The following is a 17670-nucleotide window of genomic DNA, read 5'->3' as shown; positions in this document are numbered from 1 at the left end:
AGATTCATGCATTTTAAAGCACATTTAGCTTCACTGATCTAGAAGCAAATTGGGCATGAGAAGATTGCACTGAGAGCACTAAAACTGCTGCTGTATTTAAACTGACATCAGTACTCCTGTAAAACAGAAATGTAACTATGCACATTCCAGGCTCTTGGGACTTTACACTCCTTTGAGTTTTAAAACCCATTGCACCTTGCAAAAATTCTTAGCAATAGGATGAAATAAAAAACCAGAATTGAATCTAAATATTTGCATTAAATAACAGCCTAGGTGTGAGCCATTCCAAACCACTCTAATGAGTCACACTTGAACATTAAAGATTTATTTTGGATGGGCAGATCTCAGTTACACCACACAGGCAAGACATGCCTGTCCAATTTAGTGTCTAAAATATGAAAAATAGTTCCCTGGTTGGATGCAGCACACATGCAGTGGGTAAATTAGAAAAATCTAAGACCATATGTTCAACTAGCTTAAGTAGGAGTTAATCCTCTGAAACAATATGGAGTATCTTAACATTTCCCTTTACCTCTTGGGAACTTGGGAGGATGAATGCTGATCCTTTCTGCCACATTTTTAGAGGCTTCATTCAAGGAACCATCCTCACTGAGATGCCTGGGTGATATTTTACATGGTTAGCTAGAACTGCTTTCATAGCGTGTTTTAGGGTGAGACTACACCCCAACTTGAGCTTAGCAAGTGCCCACTGAGGCTTTGTTACAGAAACTTGCTCTGCAACATGCTTTCATTAACAATCAGCATCTGGTTCTAATACAGACCACAGTCTTAAATGGTTTAGAGATGATGGGCCTAGTGATGACTTCTTGTAGAGCCCTGAGAAAAGAAATACTGTCAACAGGTTTCCCTGGGCAAAACTGCAAAGTGGAAGGCAGCCCAGTTTATCAACTTCTGCAGAAAAGTTTTAAAGCACATTTACTTCTTAAAAGGTATAAAAGTACATGGAGGCTCTGCTTTATTCACATTGCAGTGTTAAGCTTTTCTATTTAAAAATTGCTTCTTGCCAGAAAGTTGAGATTGGCAACAAGATGAATTTCTGATTTTGTAATAAGGTGCTCAGAGATTTGTCACAGCTTTCAGTTGCTGCACACTGACACATACAGATCCTGGCTTTGGCATCCCAACAGCACACAGACCTGAAAAGAAACAAGCTCTGGAAGATGTAAGATATGACTGCAGTAGCTGAGTGACTTAATAATTCTTGGTAGCAAACAAGTCAAAAAGTCCTTTTCACTCCTGCATTCCCATGGGGTCAGGAAATTCTCCTTGATATCTCTCTGTGATTTCATTTTCCTATTTGGATCATGCTGCTCCATGTCATTACATGTCATTACTTTAAGGGGAATTTGCTTCCTTTGCCTTTTAAAAAAAGTTAAAATTTTTAACCAAAACAAATGAAATCACCAAAAAATACCTCAACAGTCTCAGCCAAGCCAGAAGAGAGGGGTTCATTCCTTTTTGCAGCAGAAAACATGGAGCAAAAGAGAAGCGGCTTAGGAAGAACCAGCCCCACAGAGCCAATGCAAAAGCAATCACAAGAAGCTTTTCATCCCAAAGCACATTAAGCAATTGAATGCCCATTGAAATATGCTTTAGGATCAGGCCCTGCACTGGCTGGGAGCACGCTTCAGCGTTGAGCTGAATGTTTCACACTGCCCAGCATTAGGTCATCTTACTTGAATAAATGCCAGCTCATTTCTCTTAACTATATGTGCGTGTCATGGTTTGAGTCCAGCCAGGAAAGCACCAGCAGCTGCTCACTCACTCCACATCCCCAGTCAGTGGGATGGGGACGAGAGTTGGGGGGGGAAAAAAAGGAAAACTCATGGGTTGAGGTAACAGTTTAGTAATTAAAACAAAATATAATAATAACAATAATAAAATACATAGAGAAAGATTTTTAAAGCTAGGAAAATCCCCCAAACCAACTGTTTGAGTTGCTCCCCACCACTGACTGATGCCCGAGCAGTATCTGCCCCTCCCCACCGACTCCCCCAGTTTCTATACTGGACATGACATCCTATGGTGTGGAAAAGCCCTTTGGCTAGTTCAGCTCAGCTGTCCTGGCCATGCTCCCTCCCAGCTCCTTGTGCACACCCAGGCTCCTCACTGGCAGGGCAGGGAGAGAAGCAGAAGACACCTTGACACTGTGTAAGTGTTGCTCACAATAACCAAAACACTCCTGTGCTGCCAACATTCTTTTTAGCATAAACCCAAAACAGCCCTGCAGCAGCTACTAGGAAGAAAATTAACTCCATCCCAGATGAAACCAGAACAGTACCATAAAGCTTTAACAGGAGAGTGTCTTGTGCTTTGTGCGATGGTGCTTAAACCTAATAAACAGCAATTCCAGAAAGGGAGCTGCATTGCAGTGACAGAAAGAATGTCCTTAAACTCAGAGGACAGCAAAATATTTGGGACCCTTCTAGATGGAGGATGCTGCCATAGTCACGTTGAGAGCTGTAGTCATGACCAGGCAGGAGGAGTGTAAAGACAGCTGGAGGAAACAGAGAAGTGCTCTGGCATAAGCCCTGACCTCCCTGAACTTGCTGTCAATGTTTCCACTGCCTTTAGCGTGGTCAGGATCTCCCCCTGGTGCCTTTTATAGGAAGCCATTCCCTAGGTCCATCTGTAAGCATAGGGGAAAAAGTCACACTGTGTTACCTACCTGCAGCCTGCTGACACTGATCAAAGCAAAGGTTGCAATAACATTTCACTTAGAAAATGAAAACTAGGGTGTTCTTTAGCATTCCTGATTTTCTTTTTTCTATAGTTAAGGATAAAAGGGGATTTCTCTTTTCTACTTGATGGGTCACTTTTAATCTCAGAAATACAGATTCATGCTTCCATGCAGCATCTTTAGAGTAACACAATCAATTTCAGGCCTTTCTGTAAGAGCCTCTGTCTGCAAAAAAGCCTGTCAAATCCACAGGGCAAACAACAAGCCTCTGTGGCATCCCTCACGATCCATGAAAATCAAGGCCACAAGCACATTTTCCTGAAAAAGGCTGGGACTATGGAACAGTGCACACATGGCTTGCTCTCATCTGACACCTACCACTGCCAGGCTAAGATGCTGGCACATCTCCCTGACCCACTGACCTGCACCCTCCTCTCGAGTCCAGGGGCTCTGTGATGCCCTCAGGCTCTCTGGGAGAGGTGTTGTTTCATTAAATCTAACACAAGATGATTCAAAGGGTATGCAAACAACACACACTCTAGTAGCCAGCAGAATGCAGCCATGAAACCTTCTCTATGACCAGTCCTTGTGATGGAAGCTACCAGAAACAGAAGCTGTTGGGAGCATTTGAGCTGTGTTCATCGAAGCTGAAGTGAGCAGCCTGAGCAACATGTGCAGCAACAGCATCCCCGATAGATCACAGGCTAAAGGCTCCATTAACCCACAGTAGGGAAAGTAGCTGGTTGCCTAACATCAAGAGGTTAGGAGAGGCAAAAAAGTACGTCTACAACTGTGAAATGTTTATTATTCTCTGTTTTTTTCTCCTAGAGATATTGACAAGATCCTTTCTATACTGGACATGACATCCTATGGTGTGGAAAAGCCCTTTTCCAATGGGATCCTTTTCCAATGGGAAAGAACACAGGGAGGGTTATAAAGAACACCTCTGCCTACAGCAAGAAGCAAGCTGAAGCCAGAGTAAGAGGCAGATGGTAAAAAATTACATAGTAACAGTTCTGTCTCTGTATTTGACAGCAGAAATTGGTCTGCAGAGTCCCATAAACTGATGCTCTATGATGTGGATTATAGCTGAGCTCAAATTAGTCATAAGGACGTGGCACAAAACTGCCAGGCCCTACCCACAGAGGGCAAGCAAGGTGCTGTTTAAACTCTCTCTTAAGACTAGTATTGATTTACTCTGGGGAAAATCCTCTTTGCAATTGCAAACCCTTTGCTACTTCACCCAGGGCTCAGCAAGATGAAAAGCAAGATTAGAGACCTAAGGAAAGGGGTCCTCTGCTCTCCTCCTGAAAAAACAAAGACCAGACTTGCCCCATGCTAGTGGACCTGAGCAATGCTGAAGTGATAGGCAAGAAGCTTGTAGGGCACAGCTGGTATGTGAGCTGGTGTATGTACACCAGGAGCTCAGGAGGAGTTCTCTTCACTGCTGCCAGGTGGACACACCGAGCTCCTTCCTTGGAGCAAGGATCCTGCTGACCACAGAAACCAGCTCCTCTTTCCCACTGGCTCCAGAGAGCTGCCTAGTTCACAGCACGTGCCTGCAAACCACAGACTGGATCTCATAGCCCCATGGCCCTGGAGTGGCTTGTGCTGTTTGAGCACACAGAAGGACAGCATTTGAGTTTCTCAACAGTGTTACAGGGTTGGAAATTTGTCTTCATTCAGCATTAGAATAAACAGGAGCAAGTTTGAAGATTTTTGCAAGAACGGTTATGTTAAAAAATACACATTCTCATGACAGAAGTCCTACTTCATAGTTTGAAATATAGTCTAATACATCCTAATGATTATTAAGTTACTGGCTAAATGTTTGATTTTTGCACAACAGATCATGATGAAGCTGGCAGAATGGGGACTCTGACTCCCACATGCTGCAAAAATACTTCACCAGCAATGAGAACAATCCCATTCCTCTTCCAGCTTCCCAAGAGGAGTGCTGTAGACATAGATACACTTCTGTAGAGTTTGTGGTTTTGGCAATGCACCATGTTGTAACACAAAATGTCATTAGACAAAAGTACTCTGAGCAGTTTTAGTTGGCATGGCACGTTTACTCAGGATGCTACATGTCTCCAGAGCAGCAGCTAGAGGGAGGCCCTAACACCCACATCACATGCTGCGTAGCACAACAGAATCCAGGCTCCCACGACCTACAGCAAAGCAGCTACAGGAGAGAAAGAGCTTCACAGAGTAAAGCTTTTCCTTCCAGGGAGTGTAATGAAGAATAACAGCACTCATTTTCAGAAAGAAAGTGCACAGCAATACACCTTGTGGAACGTGACCTTGATGTCTGTAACTGAAGTTAATGGACCTTTGCTGAGAGCCCAGGAGGAACAATTGTGCATTCATTATAGCCAGTTATTAACACCCAGTTCACTTGTCCTGCCTTGGGTAACAGATGGCAGTGCAGGTGAGATGGAAATCCAAGTACCACAGAGGCTGGGTGATAGTTACAGTTGGTTGCTCCCATGCATAGATGCCTCACAATACTTGCTCTGACTTTGTCTGCTACATATTACACACAAAAAGCAAAGAGCAAGGCCTGAGGTTTAGTGTGGCTGCACACTCTCACAGAGGTTGGAGGAAAGACTCAAATTGTCCTCGCAGAAAAACATAGTGAGAATTGCTAACACAAAATGCTGCCTGTGATCATTTGTGGGGCACAGGATCTCCAAGCATGAGATTCAGACAATATTCAGGATGTGTAACAAGCAAGCTCTGCCTGCTCCTCTCTGTCACAGGACTCTGAAATATATTCCTGGCTGTCACATCCTGCTTGCCATGAAAGTGCTGCAAATTTAGCAGCTGCTGTTGCTGCACAGAGGGCTGCTAGCAAAGGGGCACATTTGTCCTGAGGGAGAGAAAAGAGCTTCCATGAAGAAGATTTACAGTGGGTCCCATGGAATTTTTTAGGAGGAATTTACAATGCAAGCCAAGGTTTTATTAAATCTGAATTTTTATGGGGCCAGTTACTATTATATTAAAAGTGACAAGCTTTCTAAATCTGTCCATGCAGCTGCAGCACACACAGGACAAAACAGCTTAGTTACTAATAAAGGACAGTATCGCCTGCCCAGAGAAGTGATGGTAGGTCCATTGATGAAGACTGTTACAATTTAATCTACCAGAAGACAGATCCTGCAGACATTAGAAGGGATGCAAAACTGTTTTCCAGAGGAGCTATATGCACTCTGTAGCACTACCCAACTTTAGGTTGAGATACTGTTCAGAAGTCAAATCCAACTCAAAGTAATACTTTAAGATAATTAAAATAAGCCTCTTAGTTGACCACAGTCTTTCTGCAGAAGGCAGAGATTTCCCTCACTTGCTTCCTTGAATTTATAGAATTGATTTATGGATTGTTCCCTTGTTTGAAAGCCTTGAAATCAAAATCCATGCATTGTCTCAAAGGAAAATCTCAGTAGAAAGCAAGCCAAGATGTCGGTTTGACCAGGAAACTTTCCAGTGTCTCCTTCCTAGACCAGAATCTCACCACCAGTGCTGTCTATATGTCTTGTTTTACATAGCAGGAGCTCATCACAGAAGAGGTGGAGACGACCCTTCTCCACTTTTATGGAGCACTCATTTTTGATCTTTTATTCAAACCAACAAAGACTAAAACTTCAAGGAGGCTTAGAAAAAAGTGCATGATGAAGCCACTTCAATTAAATGAATTTTTCCAGACAACAGGAACAATCAGAACAGAGGTTACCAGATACTACAAGATGCAATATGCCTTCCAGAATCATGTCAATTAGGGGTTTTTTTTCCTATGAAATTAGTTGAGAAAATAAAAGACACAGAAAGAAAGAGAAGGCATTTGTGCTAATTTCATATCAAGTTTTTAATATTTCAATTGAGAATATTGAGTCCTACACAACCTGCTTGTTGAGAAAGCCCTGGGGATGGGGCTGGATGAACAAGTGGAATTTCATCAGTAAGAAAAATGTCCAAATGACTGTATCCAGCCCATATTGGTTCCATCTTGCCAGTACTGAATTTGATTTCTCATCTCTCTTAACAAAGGAATAGAAAAAAACCTGAGGAGATTTTCAGACAAGACATCAATAAAAAGACACATCAAAATAATTAGAAAGAAAAGGCTAGAACAGCTGAATTCCTGGGACAATTTAAAAATCCAATTCTGCCTTAATCTGAGTAGCAAGAAGATAACTGAAATACTCCAGAGCACTGTGGTCTTTATTTCAAAGTGCTTTGCACTGCTAAGATGGTGACACTTTCCCCACTGGCCTGGCTTCCAGTCTTTAGTGTGCAAAGTCCAACATTAAAAATTTAACCAAAAAAGAAAGCAAACAAGATAAAAGAATGAAAATCGTGGTATCAATAATCTCAGATGAGATCAGAAATGAAATTAAGAAGAAATTTAAGTGTATGGAGTAAAGTCAGCTTTCAGTAAACAACTAAAAGCTAAAGTGTCCTACTCAAAGTGATGCTGATGTTGATATAAAGGACCAAATTTAATTACTGCTGAGAAAGGTCATACAGCATCACTCCCTTCTCTTGCCAGTTATCATCACCCTCTACAGTCCTGAGCTCCTGTGCTGTTTTCAGCCTTTGACTCTCACTTGACCAGAAGCCATCAGTTTTCCACCAATACTAAAGCTATGTAGAGTCCTAATGTGATTTTCAAACTTGATCAAGCAGTGTCATCATAGGGTGCAATACTTTCAGAGCCTCTGGAAAATCCTGCAAGTTAACATTTAGCTGCTTCAGAACAGTTTACAACCAGGGTCTTGTAGTCAACAGCATACAGAGAGTATCCAAAAGGTGATTTAACATCCCTCACCTTCCCATCCCTCACTCCAAGCACAATTTAAACCTTGGGTAGCTTTTATGTGGATTCAGGGCACATCATACCGAGTTCTCTTTCCCAGCAGCAACACAGATATGCCACAACTTAATACTATTTGTCACATAAGGTAAACAGGCAGTTGGTGAGGTGGAGAAAATTCAGGAGCAGTATAATCAATATCTGAATTAAAGCTTTCTATGTATCTATTAATCTGGGTAGCAGGTGAACAGCTTTGCTGTGTGTTTTTAGATGTCACAGTTGTTTGAGTTAGCTGGGGTTGCTAAAGAAAGCTGTGAAGACTCCAAAAGAGAGCAAATGCTGCTGGATGAGCCCATAGCACAGCCATGAATGGCAAAAGATGAACTGCTCCATGCTGTTGGATATCAATTTCATCGCACACATCCCAGCTACAAAGTGTCATTGGAGAGCAAAGCAAAGTCATCTCTGAGTTTACGACACAGTAGATATTGCAAGCAGCCTCAGTGTTTCCATTCACTCACATTCTAGCAGAGGAATGAATTGTAGTGGTTACTCAGTACAAACAAGTCATGCATTTAAAATTAACATGCATGGAAATAACTTCTGAAGATAACAAAACTGCCATCTGTAACTTGGTGAAGTCAAGATGGAGCCAAGGGATTTTTAAAATGACTGGCCATTCTAGATACCTGAATAACATATCACAAAGTGCTAAACAAAACCTCGAGAGAGACAGACAACAGGGGATGTAACTCTCTTAATACAGGGCACGAGTCCAACACCAGCCAATATAGCCTAGGAGGAAATATCCCTCTTGAGAAGGCTTTTCTGTAACAGTCTGGCATAGGATAACTCATTGCTTTGCTCAGGCCTCTCTCAGAGACAAAATATTAGTCTAGTTGGACTTGCAGTCCAATTTTGTCTGACAGTTATCCTCCAGACTCATTCTCCAGGGTTTTCCATCCATTAAGATCTTTGTCTGTATTTCAGATAACAGCAACCAGTTATATTTTATTTCCTTTCTTATTTTCATTGCAGCTGGTAGTAGACACCCTGTAACTATGTTGTTTGAGGGTTTTTTCCCAGAGGTTTTAAATACTTCCCACTTTCCTTTCATTGTTGTCTCTTCTGAAAGGAAACACATCTCACCAGTACTTCCTCCCATGCCTGCAATCATCCCCAGGGCTCCTGCACCATCTTTAGAGCACCTTGCCCATGTCAGAGCAGATCCTGCTCACCTAAGCATCACCTCATGAGATGTCAGGGTGTGTATTTGTAACATTTACCTGTGGGGGTCAGAACATTATCCACATCCACATCCCTGAAAATATTTTCCTTATAAATACAGCTGCACTGCTGCTGACATACACTTTTCTCAGGGCAGATGTTTATAAGGCTCTGAGAGGTTCAGCTGGCACCGGCTCACACTGTGGCTGGGCTGGCAGCTGACAGCTTTACCCTCACCCTCAGGGTTTTGCTGGAGGCGTTTGCCTTGTCATCACTGCTCTTCTGCCAGTCTCTGGTTTTTCTCTCTCTTCTCTTTTGGCTGCTCTCCGAGGATCCTGGCTATAAGCCAAAAAAACTTGTTTTCCCTCTGCTCCTTCCCACCATCCCAGCTTACTGTTTAGAGGTAACAAACACACAGAGGAACCGGTACTCTCCCATACTGCTCCTTGTGAGTGAAGATGTTGTACCTCTGGCATCATTTGTAAAGGCATTATTTTAACAAGGTGAGATCTCACCTTTCTCTTGACAGTAATCATGTTAATACTTAATATCAATCACATAAATATTTAAAGCCTCACTACAGTATTGAAAGAAGCAATTAGTAGGTTTCTGTGCAGCCCTAGGAGGGCTCAAATGCTAAATGTGATAAATATTCATGTTAGGAGAGCTCCTCAAGCCTCCACTGTGCCAGGAGATGCTGCCTGTGCTCTCTGGGGTTGAAGCCTCGATGATACTGTGCTTGTTTGCCCTCCTTTTACAAACATGATGTTTCTGCTCTCCACTGCCATGGCTCCAGGCACCACTCTGCCCATTGGCCAGACTGGGAGGGCTTCAAAATCCCAGATCATCTAAAAATTTCAGCTGACCCCATCGCTAGCAGAGCTGAGCATGGAGCAGTAGTTACTACTGGCAGCAACACAAGCAGTTTAATTACTTGGGAGAGGAAAAGAATCCTCTTGGTTCTCCCTGAGGTGTGCAAAGGCATATCCTGCAGCCCAGAATCAGCAAGATGGTGCTGCTGAGGGAGGAAAACACCAAAGCAGGATTATGGGTCATAGTTACTAAGGCAAGAATTTGTCAGAAGGGGAAGAGTGTTAATGAATCCAGGTGGACTAACACAATCACACATACACATGACTGCAGCCATTTACCTCACAACCATGAACACACTAAAAGACTTAAGGAAACTCCAGTATAAGAAACATAATTTATCTAATCTTTTTCTTTCTTTCTTTCTTTTTGAGAATAAAGGGCCAAACCAACTACTTAACTCCTTGTGTCCTTCTCACACAGCATTTGGGTGCAGGTGCCTGTTGTTGGTTGGCAGCAGTAAATACTAACCTGTACCTGAAGAGTCATTACTAGAAAAGAAACCCCCACATAATGACAGAGCAGCTGGCCCCAGCTGTTGAAGCACAATGCTCCTTGCTGCAGCTTCATAAAATATCCAGCATCATCAAGGTGTGCAGCACGCCCTAGCACTGCTGAGGAGGTCTGCATTACAAACACCCCAGGCACTCTCCATCTGTCCTTTTGGGTACTGACTGCACCCAGGAACTTACTCAGCAACACCTCGTCCCTGCCTTGTATGATTGGATCCCTGCAAGATGTTTGCTGCCAGTAGCAAGAACCCCCCTAGGAAGGCAAAGCAGGGTCAGGCAGAATGAGATTGCAGAACAGGCTGTTTCACTGACAGCTCTTTCTTCTTCAGTGAAAGCAGGGGGAAATAAACAGCAAAATCTGCTACAAGTGCTCAGCACATCTCTGTCACTAGATAATAATGATGATAATTATCAATAATAACAATAATCTGGATATAAGGCTGCTCCAGTAGTTGAGGCTAATGAATGCTGCATCTAATATCAGCCTTCTTGGAAGCTGGGTCAAACTACCAGCACTACAGGGTTTTTTGAAACTCAAAGAGAAACCTGGCCTCTAGAGTCAGATGAGTGTGCTGGCTGCTTGCTGGCCACATTCTGGCAACTTGTTAGCAGCTGTGAACTTGTTTCATTAGAATAAAGAAATCTTAATTATCTTCTGGAATTTCCACTCAGATCAGCTGATGAGATTGTTTTGCATTCCATCACTAGTCCTAGTAGACAAAGAGCAGCCCTCTTTCTTGCCCATAAACATTAGATGTGATGCAAATCCGCCACTGCTTGTCCCTAAAACGCTCTGAGGTGAGGAAGCATTATGCACAATAACTGGTGCCCTATCACATCAGTATTTTTAATGAACCAGAAATTTCCCCACCAAGATTAGACACAGTGTTAATTTCTCATCTGCTCTCCCCAATACATGCTTATTAATTAGCATACCAATTTGTTTGGTTCTTTAGGAACTGCACGCCATGGAAAATGTTCTGAGTTGCCAAATACAACTCATCGATTAGTCCAAGACATTTAAGAAAGGCTAATTGATAAATATATCAGAGCACTGATTAATTGGTGAAAAATCTAGCATGATGCATCCTGCCATCCTTTCCTTTATAATAAGATTCTTGAATTAACCAACAACTTGATTTTTCCTTCTTTTAATTAGAAAACCACTGAAAACCAGAAGTATCCGTGGAGGGTGTCTATTCAATTTTTCTGGTTGTGCTTGATGTAAAATCTACTTCAATTACCTCATTAGCTGAAAAGTAAGGAAATGAACCTACTCTGCAATCTACAATTTATCACTGGGGCTGTGAGAGCTGGTGTGGAAACTTAGAAGCAACTTCATCACTTTTCTGTTTATTATATGTAATTTTTAAAGTTCCTTTCTGATTACACAAATTAAAAAGTGAATCCTACAAATCTGGAAGAGATGTGCTACATATATTTCTCTCCACAGCATATGGCAGTTTCAGGAACAACTCAGTGTTGTAATATGTAGGCTGTATAGAACACACAGAGTAAAATACACAGTGTAAAAGTGACTGAATATTCACAATATATCTCCAAGCTGTAACGCTCTCCCTGCTCAGTCCATGGCCACGAACCCCACTTACTCTCTGAGGGATTCTGCTGATGTGTGAATATTTGTCCCCTTAATCACTGATACTAGTCTGTGAGCTACCATGTCAAATAGAATATCAACTCTGCTAAAGTATTTGTATATATTTGGATGTCCTAACCTCTAGTTCTTAGGAAACAAGATCAAGTCCACAGTCCCACAGGTCCCTGTGGCATCCAGAGTGCTTCCAGGCTGCTGTTAGAAAACATTTTGTTCCCAAAACCTATAGCTCAAAGCAAACTAGGGCAAGAAACCCTGTGTTACACCAGAGGCCAGATTTTGTCCTCAAAACCAGTGTGTGTGCTGGTGTAGAGATGCTACACCAGATAAAATAGACTCGGGAATAAGTGATGGATCTCTGGAGGCTGCCAGTTATAGCAACTATGACTCTGCCAAGAGCCTTTCCAGCTGCTGTCTCATGTTGCCATAAGAACTGGTCCACTAAGCTAACATACAAGATATCCACCTCCTTTCCCTGCCAAAGCTAGAAATAAGTGTAGGACAACTTGATGGCTCCAGCACATGTGAAGCTGAGGACGACATGGTTGTGTTTGTTTAAAGTTGTATGTAGTGATGAGTGGTAGGTTTAACCTCCGTATCCTTTGTGCTCTTGCATCCCTGTTTTATTTACATGAACTTTTAAATGCTGAGGTTGTTGACGTGCCTCTAGTCTTATAGCCTAAATGATTTTTCTAGATACTCAGAAAAGGACATCTGCATGTTATGGAGGATTTAAAGAGTAGCAATACCCTTGATACAACTTCAGTCTTTCAAGCTCTGTGTCTTTCAGCTTCTGGGTATTGAACCAAGAGTTTCTTTTCAGCATGAATTACAAGCAATCACTTGGGAGAGGGGATAGAATCTTTCTGCTCCTTCTGGCAGCCTTCTGCCCTTGCTGCTGGAGCGGCACAGCCCTGGCTGCTTACTTCCACAATTAATAACTCAAATAACTTGGAAAAGTGATTTTGTTATTCAAATCAGTCCACAGCTTCCTCTAAGGCTCTGCTTTCCCTAAATGGAGCTTTTCCTTCTCCTCTCACAAAGCCTGAAGGTAACATGCCTGCTGTGCTCCAGCCCAGAAAGGGGTATTGAGCCAGCCCAAAACAGCAGTGCCAGCACCCAACACGGCTCCAGCAGCCTCCCGGCTCCTTTGAAATCACAGCAACTACTCTTATTTCTCAGAGTATTTCCACTAATTTTACATGCCTGTTCTGAAATCATAGCTTTTGCAAACAAAAAATCTCTGTTTAATGCCATGTGCCTGCACTGAAGTGTTTGGGCCATCAACAGCTAATATTGGTATTCTGGTAGAAAAGAGGAATAATTACAATTCCTCTTCAGGTCAATGATATTTACTTGCCTCTAAATATGCAACATGCTTTACACCTTTAAAAAGCCTTAAGTAATCATTTTCTAGGCAGAACAGAAAATCCATTTCCATTACTTTCCAAAGACTCAGAAAGTATGTATGTAGGAAGATGGGTCCCATAAATTCCCCTTTTTAGAGTCACAGGGTAACCCAGAATTTATGCAAGTGCAGGTCAATCAAATCATTCAGTATTTATATGCTCCCTTACAAGCTCCAGGGTACCAGAGTAAAAAGCTAAAAATAAAATACACATGTTGTAACACTCGGAAGATTTAGAGATGGAACTCTTGTGACAGCACAAAATAAAAGGCTTTATGCAGAAGATCTCAATCGCTAGCTCTGTATCTAAATCACATATTGATTTAACTCACTGTAGACAAGTTATATAAGCTTTGGAATGATGTATGCTTGATCAATGTGTTTTAGAAATGAATCTCTGTCTAACTTCATCATTTCAGCAAGTGAAGAAGCCACATAAATATCCCAACATTTTACTTTATAGGACAGTAAACCAATTTCTAATCAAATTTGTAAGTAAACAGCATTATTTGTCTCCAAGAAATACCAATACTAAAATACTTTTCAAAGAAAATCTGAAAACAGACTTCAAAAATGATTAAGTTATCTCCTAAACACACACACGTATACATTGATATGAGAGTATACAAACACTTTGATCAGAGATACAGGGGGGAATACAATACTCCTTTGTAATATCCAGGGATGAAGAGATGTAGCACCATGCTGAAAAAATCATATTCAGAGTCTCAGACAGATGAGAAAGTTGGATGTGTTTGATATTTTACTACTTTGAAGCGCTAACAGTGATTCTACACTTGAGTGCAGGAGCAACGCCCCACTTCAGCACAAACACACCGACCCCAATATGGTAGGGAGGAAAATATATGCTTACACATATACATGCAGATGTCAAAGGGTTTGAAAATGGAAGGCATTTTCTCAGGTTGAAGATAAGGAAACTGAGGCACAGAAGGGCAAAATGATCCCCTGAAAGGCACAAGGAAAGCTCAGGTATAAATGGCAAGAGTGAAGACTTTTATTTAAATGCCAAATCTACTAGTGCAAGCATCCTTCCTTAATCACTCAAGGACTGATTTGGACCTGGCTTAGATCTGGGTCAGTCACAAAGACATCCCTCAGCTTTTCCCTAAGCTCTTGTGCCACAGCTAATTTTGGGGCAGTCCAATTGAAAGGTAAAAACCTGACCCACTGTTGCAGTTTCTCTGGGTAGCCTCAGCAACAACAACAAAAAAATCACGTTGACACCATTCACAGGTCATTTGCAGCAGCACGGAAACAAGGTCTGCACTCAGCAGAGCATCAGCCTCATCCAGCAGAGTATGAACCTCGACCTAGACTCACAGTCAAGCCCACATTGATACTTCTCAAGCTATCAACACATGAAAAAATGGGCAAAGTAGAAGGCTGTAGCCTTGGGGATTTCCCTGCAAAAGCATACAGTCAAACAAGGAGGGAAGCTACTTACCATACAAGACTGTAATGAGCGACACGGGCATGACCAGGATACCCACCAGCATGTCTGCCACCGCCAAGGACATCAGGAAGAAGTTTGTGGCATTCTGCAACTTCTTCTCCAACGACACAGCCATAATTACCAATATGTTCCCCCCAATGGTCAGCAAGATGACAACCAAGATGAGAAGGGCCGGCCAGTTCTTCTCCCTCACAGACATCCGAGAGACTTCATCCTTCTCAGAGGCATTAAGAGGATCAGATGTAGGCAAACTCTGATTCAGAGTCAAATTGCTGCTTAAGGACCAAGCCATCAGACCACCATGAAGACTAAAATCCAGTGTAACAGACACTGTTGTTAAGCTGAGTAATATTCCAGTGCTACTTGAAGTGCTCATCGTCTGGGACTGGTTTTCTTGTTTCTCAACCGTGCCTCAGAGATGATCTGTTTGCTAAATTGCAGGTCCAAGGCAGATACTGAACTTCACAAAACCTGAGCTGGAAAATCATTTGATCTTCCATAGTGAAACAAGCTGTACAGAAGTTAGTGTAGAGCTTCTCTAGTTTCCTTAGGCGTGGGGAAAGAGGATCACTGACCAGCAGCCTTAAGAGAAAGGAGACTTTGTAATCTCCAGCTGGTTTCCAGGTCCACCATTCTGAAAAGGAAAGAAAAAGTATGTTCTTCACTGAAATCACAGTGTACACACCTTGTCTATCCCCATGCAAATGACATTCTTATTCTCTCACTTCCTGCTGGCTAGGATGTTCTCCAGACTGCAAGTAATTATCTTATGGGTACAGACTATGCCTACAATCATGGGGGAGAGAATCACATCAGTGTGCTCTGGCTGGTTAAAAGCTGATTATCACTAATTAAATGTTTTGTGAAACCTGCAAAAGCAAGTCTGAAGAGTAAAATATGTTTCAATTGATAGCCACTTCACAAATACTCTGCTGCTGTGTAAAGTAGTAATTGCATGAAATTCTAACCAATCCAGATAGTGCAGCCAAAGCAGAGTGTCGACCATCATCTTAAGTTGAAATGTTTAAATATATTTTGCATATTCCATTGTAAAAACAGAAAGTGTTGTAAAAACTCTCAGAGGTCAATGATTAAATCACCTATAATAGTGAATATTGTATTGGGAAGATTTGTCTTGGGAAATGGTGGATAAGACACAAGATGCATCAGTTAACATTGTATGACACTATGCTGTCAATCTCTCCAAACAAAAGGACAAACTTCCATAGAAGCTGAGCAGTTATTTCTGCTCCTCTTCACCTGTTTTTGGGCTGCTGTGCTTCTGTGCTGATCACTAGCATGAGGCTGGGCCATTAATTGCAGTCACACCGGTCTTCTGTCCAGGACTGCTGTCCAGCACATGCAAGTATCAGCACCTTCACCACATAAGAGTCGGTAGGATAGATTTCCTCAGAGTATCTCACATGATTTATGCTTTTTCACAAATCAGTTGACAGTGAGGCCAAGCTGGATTATGTCCCCTGACTGCCCATGTACGTCTGAAAGAGCCTATTAGGCCTCATGCATTGACCTAATTCAGCAAATTAAACACACTCTTAACTTCAGGCACGTGCTTACACTTACTGAAGCTAAGGACTTGTATGCCAAATCCTGGCTAAATCACATCCTCAGGAATTCATTTGTTTTGACTGCCAGTCCTGTACAACAGATGAAAATGGCAGCTTTATGTTTCCATTGCATGAGAGTGATTCTAAGAATCATATACAGCATGGGACTAAAAACACAGAATGGAAAGCAGTTAGTAGAACAAAAAGCTCCACAAACTATGGAAGTTGACCAGTAAGTAGAACAGAACAATGGCATGTGACTTATTTTGAGCATATCCCCAACTTTTCGTGTAGTCTACAAGAAAAAGAGCTGTTCTATCTCTGTTCAAGAAATAACTAACTAACCCCATGATTTCAGCCTGTCAATATACAGTAATTTGTTATCCAGGGATCAAAATCTAAATGTAATTCATGAGATTATGTTAGATTTTATGTAAAATAAGAAGAGCTTAGTCCTATAATAAAATGTTTAACATTCATGGAGGTTTTGGAAACTTACTAATGGGTTTTGTGCACAAAAAAAATTTCTTAACTGAGCAGCACTTACAATGAACCCGGATTTGCTTCTGCATTATAGTTAATTATTCCCAAAGGGTCTCTAAACCTCATATTTAGGAAGAAATTTTGCACTATGTGCACAGAAAATAATTTTGCAGCTGCACATGCAAATGAATTAGCGAGTAGTCACTGGACCATTTATTTTTCCAACTTAGCTGGTCTAAAAACAAGTCTCTAGAAAGTTTCAAAATACTTCAGAGTATTTTTTTCCAAACACAGCTTTTACTTTAAAGCTGTGGACAAAATTAACTGTTTCTTTTTTCGCATCACCTTTCCACAGTGAAGGCAGCTTTGTGTTACTTGAGCTTTGCTGTACCAAACACCCCCATTGAAGACAGTGAGGATTTCTGGGTGTCCAGAAACTATCCTTTTGCCTTTGTGACTCTTGGGCATTCTTGATCATGCCACAACAATGCTTTGGCAGGAGCAGAATGAGGACACGGTTGGATACGGACAGGATGCCCAGTCTTGGTCTTAATTCTTCCCATGTCTAAACTCTTTTGGAGAAGGTGATTCTAACACTGTTCTCACCATAGATGTGAATGGTCTTGATGTTCCTAGCACACGCTAGTTGGTGTTGCTGAAGGAACATAGGCAGGAAGACTCATCAACTCTAGATCAAACCAACCAAACAACAATCTAATCCAAGGTCAGATTTCTGAATTAAAAACATCTCATTTTATAACTGCTCAGGGATGAATTCTGAAATGGCAGTAGAGTATTCTCTCCTGCATTTCACAACTGTATTTGCAATAACGTTTTCTTACATGAATGATGTTGCATCAGAGCATGGAGTTAAAAAACCCCAAAACCAGTAGGCAGAATTCTGACTTGCTCATTCATCAGTTTTATTATTAAAAGGAAAATCTATGTTATTTGGATACTAAGGTACTGCCAAGCATGGGGTTCCAAAATTATACT

The 17670-nt window shown here is 41.7% G+C and overlaps 1 protein-coding gene across 4 annotated transcripts in view; it reads right to left on the bottom strand.

Moving 5' to 3' along the window:
* Window positions 1–17670, bottom strand: part of LOC104562855 (5-hydroxytryptamine receptor 2A) — a 90340-nt gene that overhangs the window by 29985 nt on the left and 42685 nt on the right. For all 4 annotated transcript variants that reach the window (XM_062006537.1, XM_062006536.1, XM_062006539.1 and 1 more), the window contains one exon: window positions 14615–15257. In XM_062006537.1, coding sequence (XP_061862521.1) covers window positions 14615–14999 — 385 coding nt within the window. In that variant the 5' untranslated portion in view covers window positions 15000–15257. The remainder of the gene's footprint in view (window positions 1–14614; window positions 15258–17670) is intronic.

Source organism: Colius striatus, chromosome 13, assembly GCF_028858725.1.
Source record: "Colius striatus isolate bColStr4 chromosome 13, bColStr4.1.hap1, whole genome shotgun sequence".
In the NCBI taxonomy this organism is placed as follows: Eukaryota; Metazoa; Chordata; class Aves; order Coliiformes; family Coliidae; genus Colius; species Colius striatus.
The sequence above is the reverse complement of the archived record's forward strand: the minus strand, read 5'-3'. Positions and strand labels throughout refer to the sequence as shown.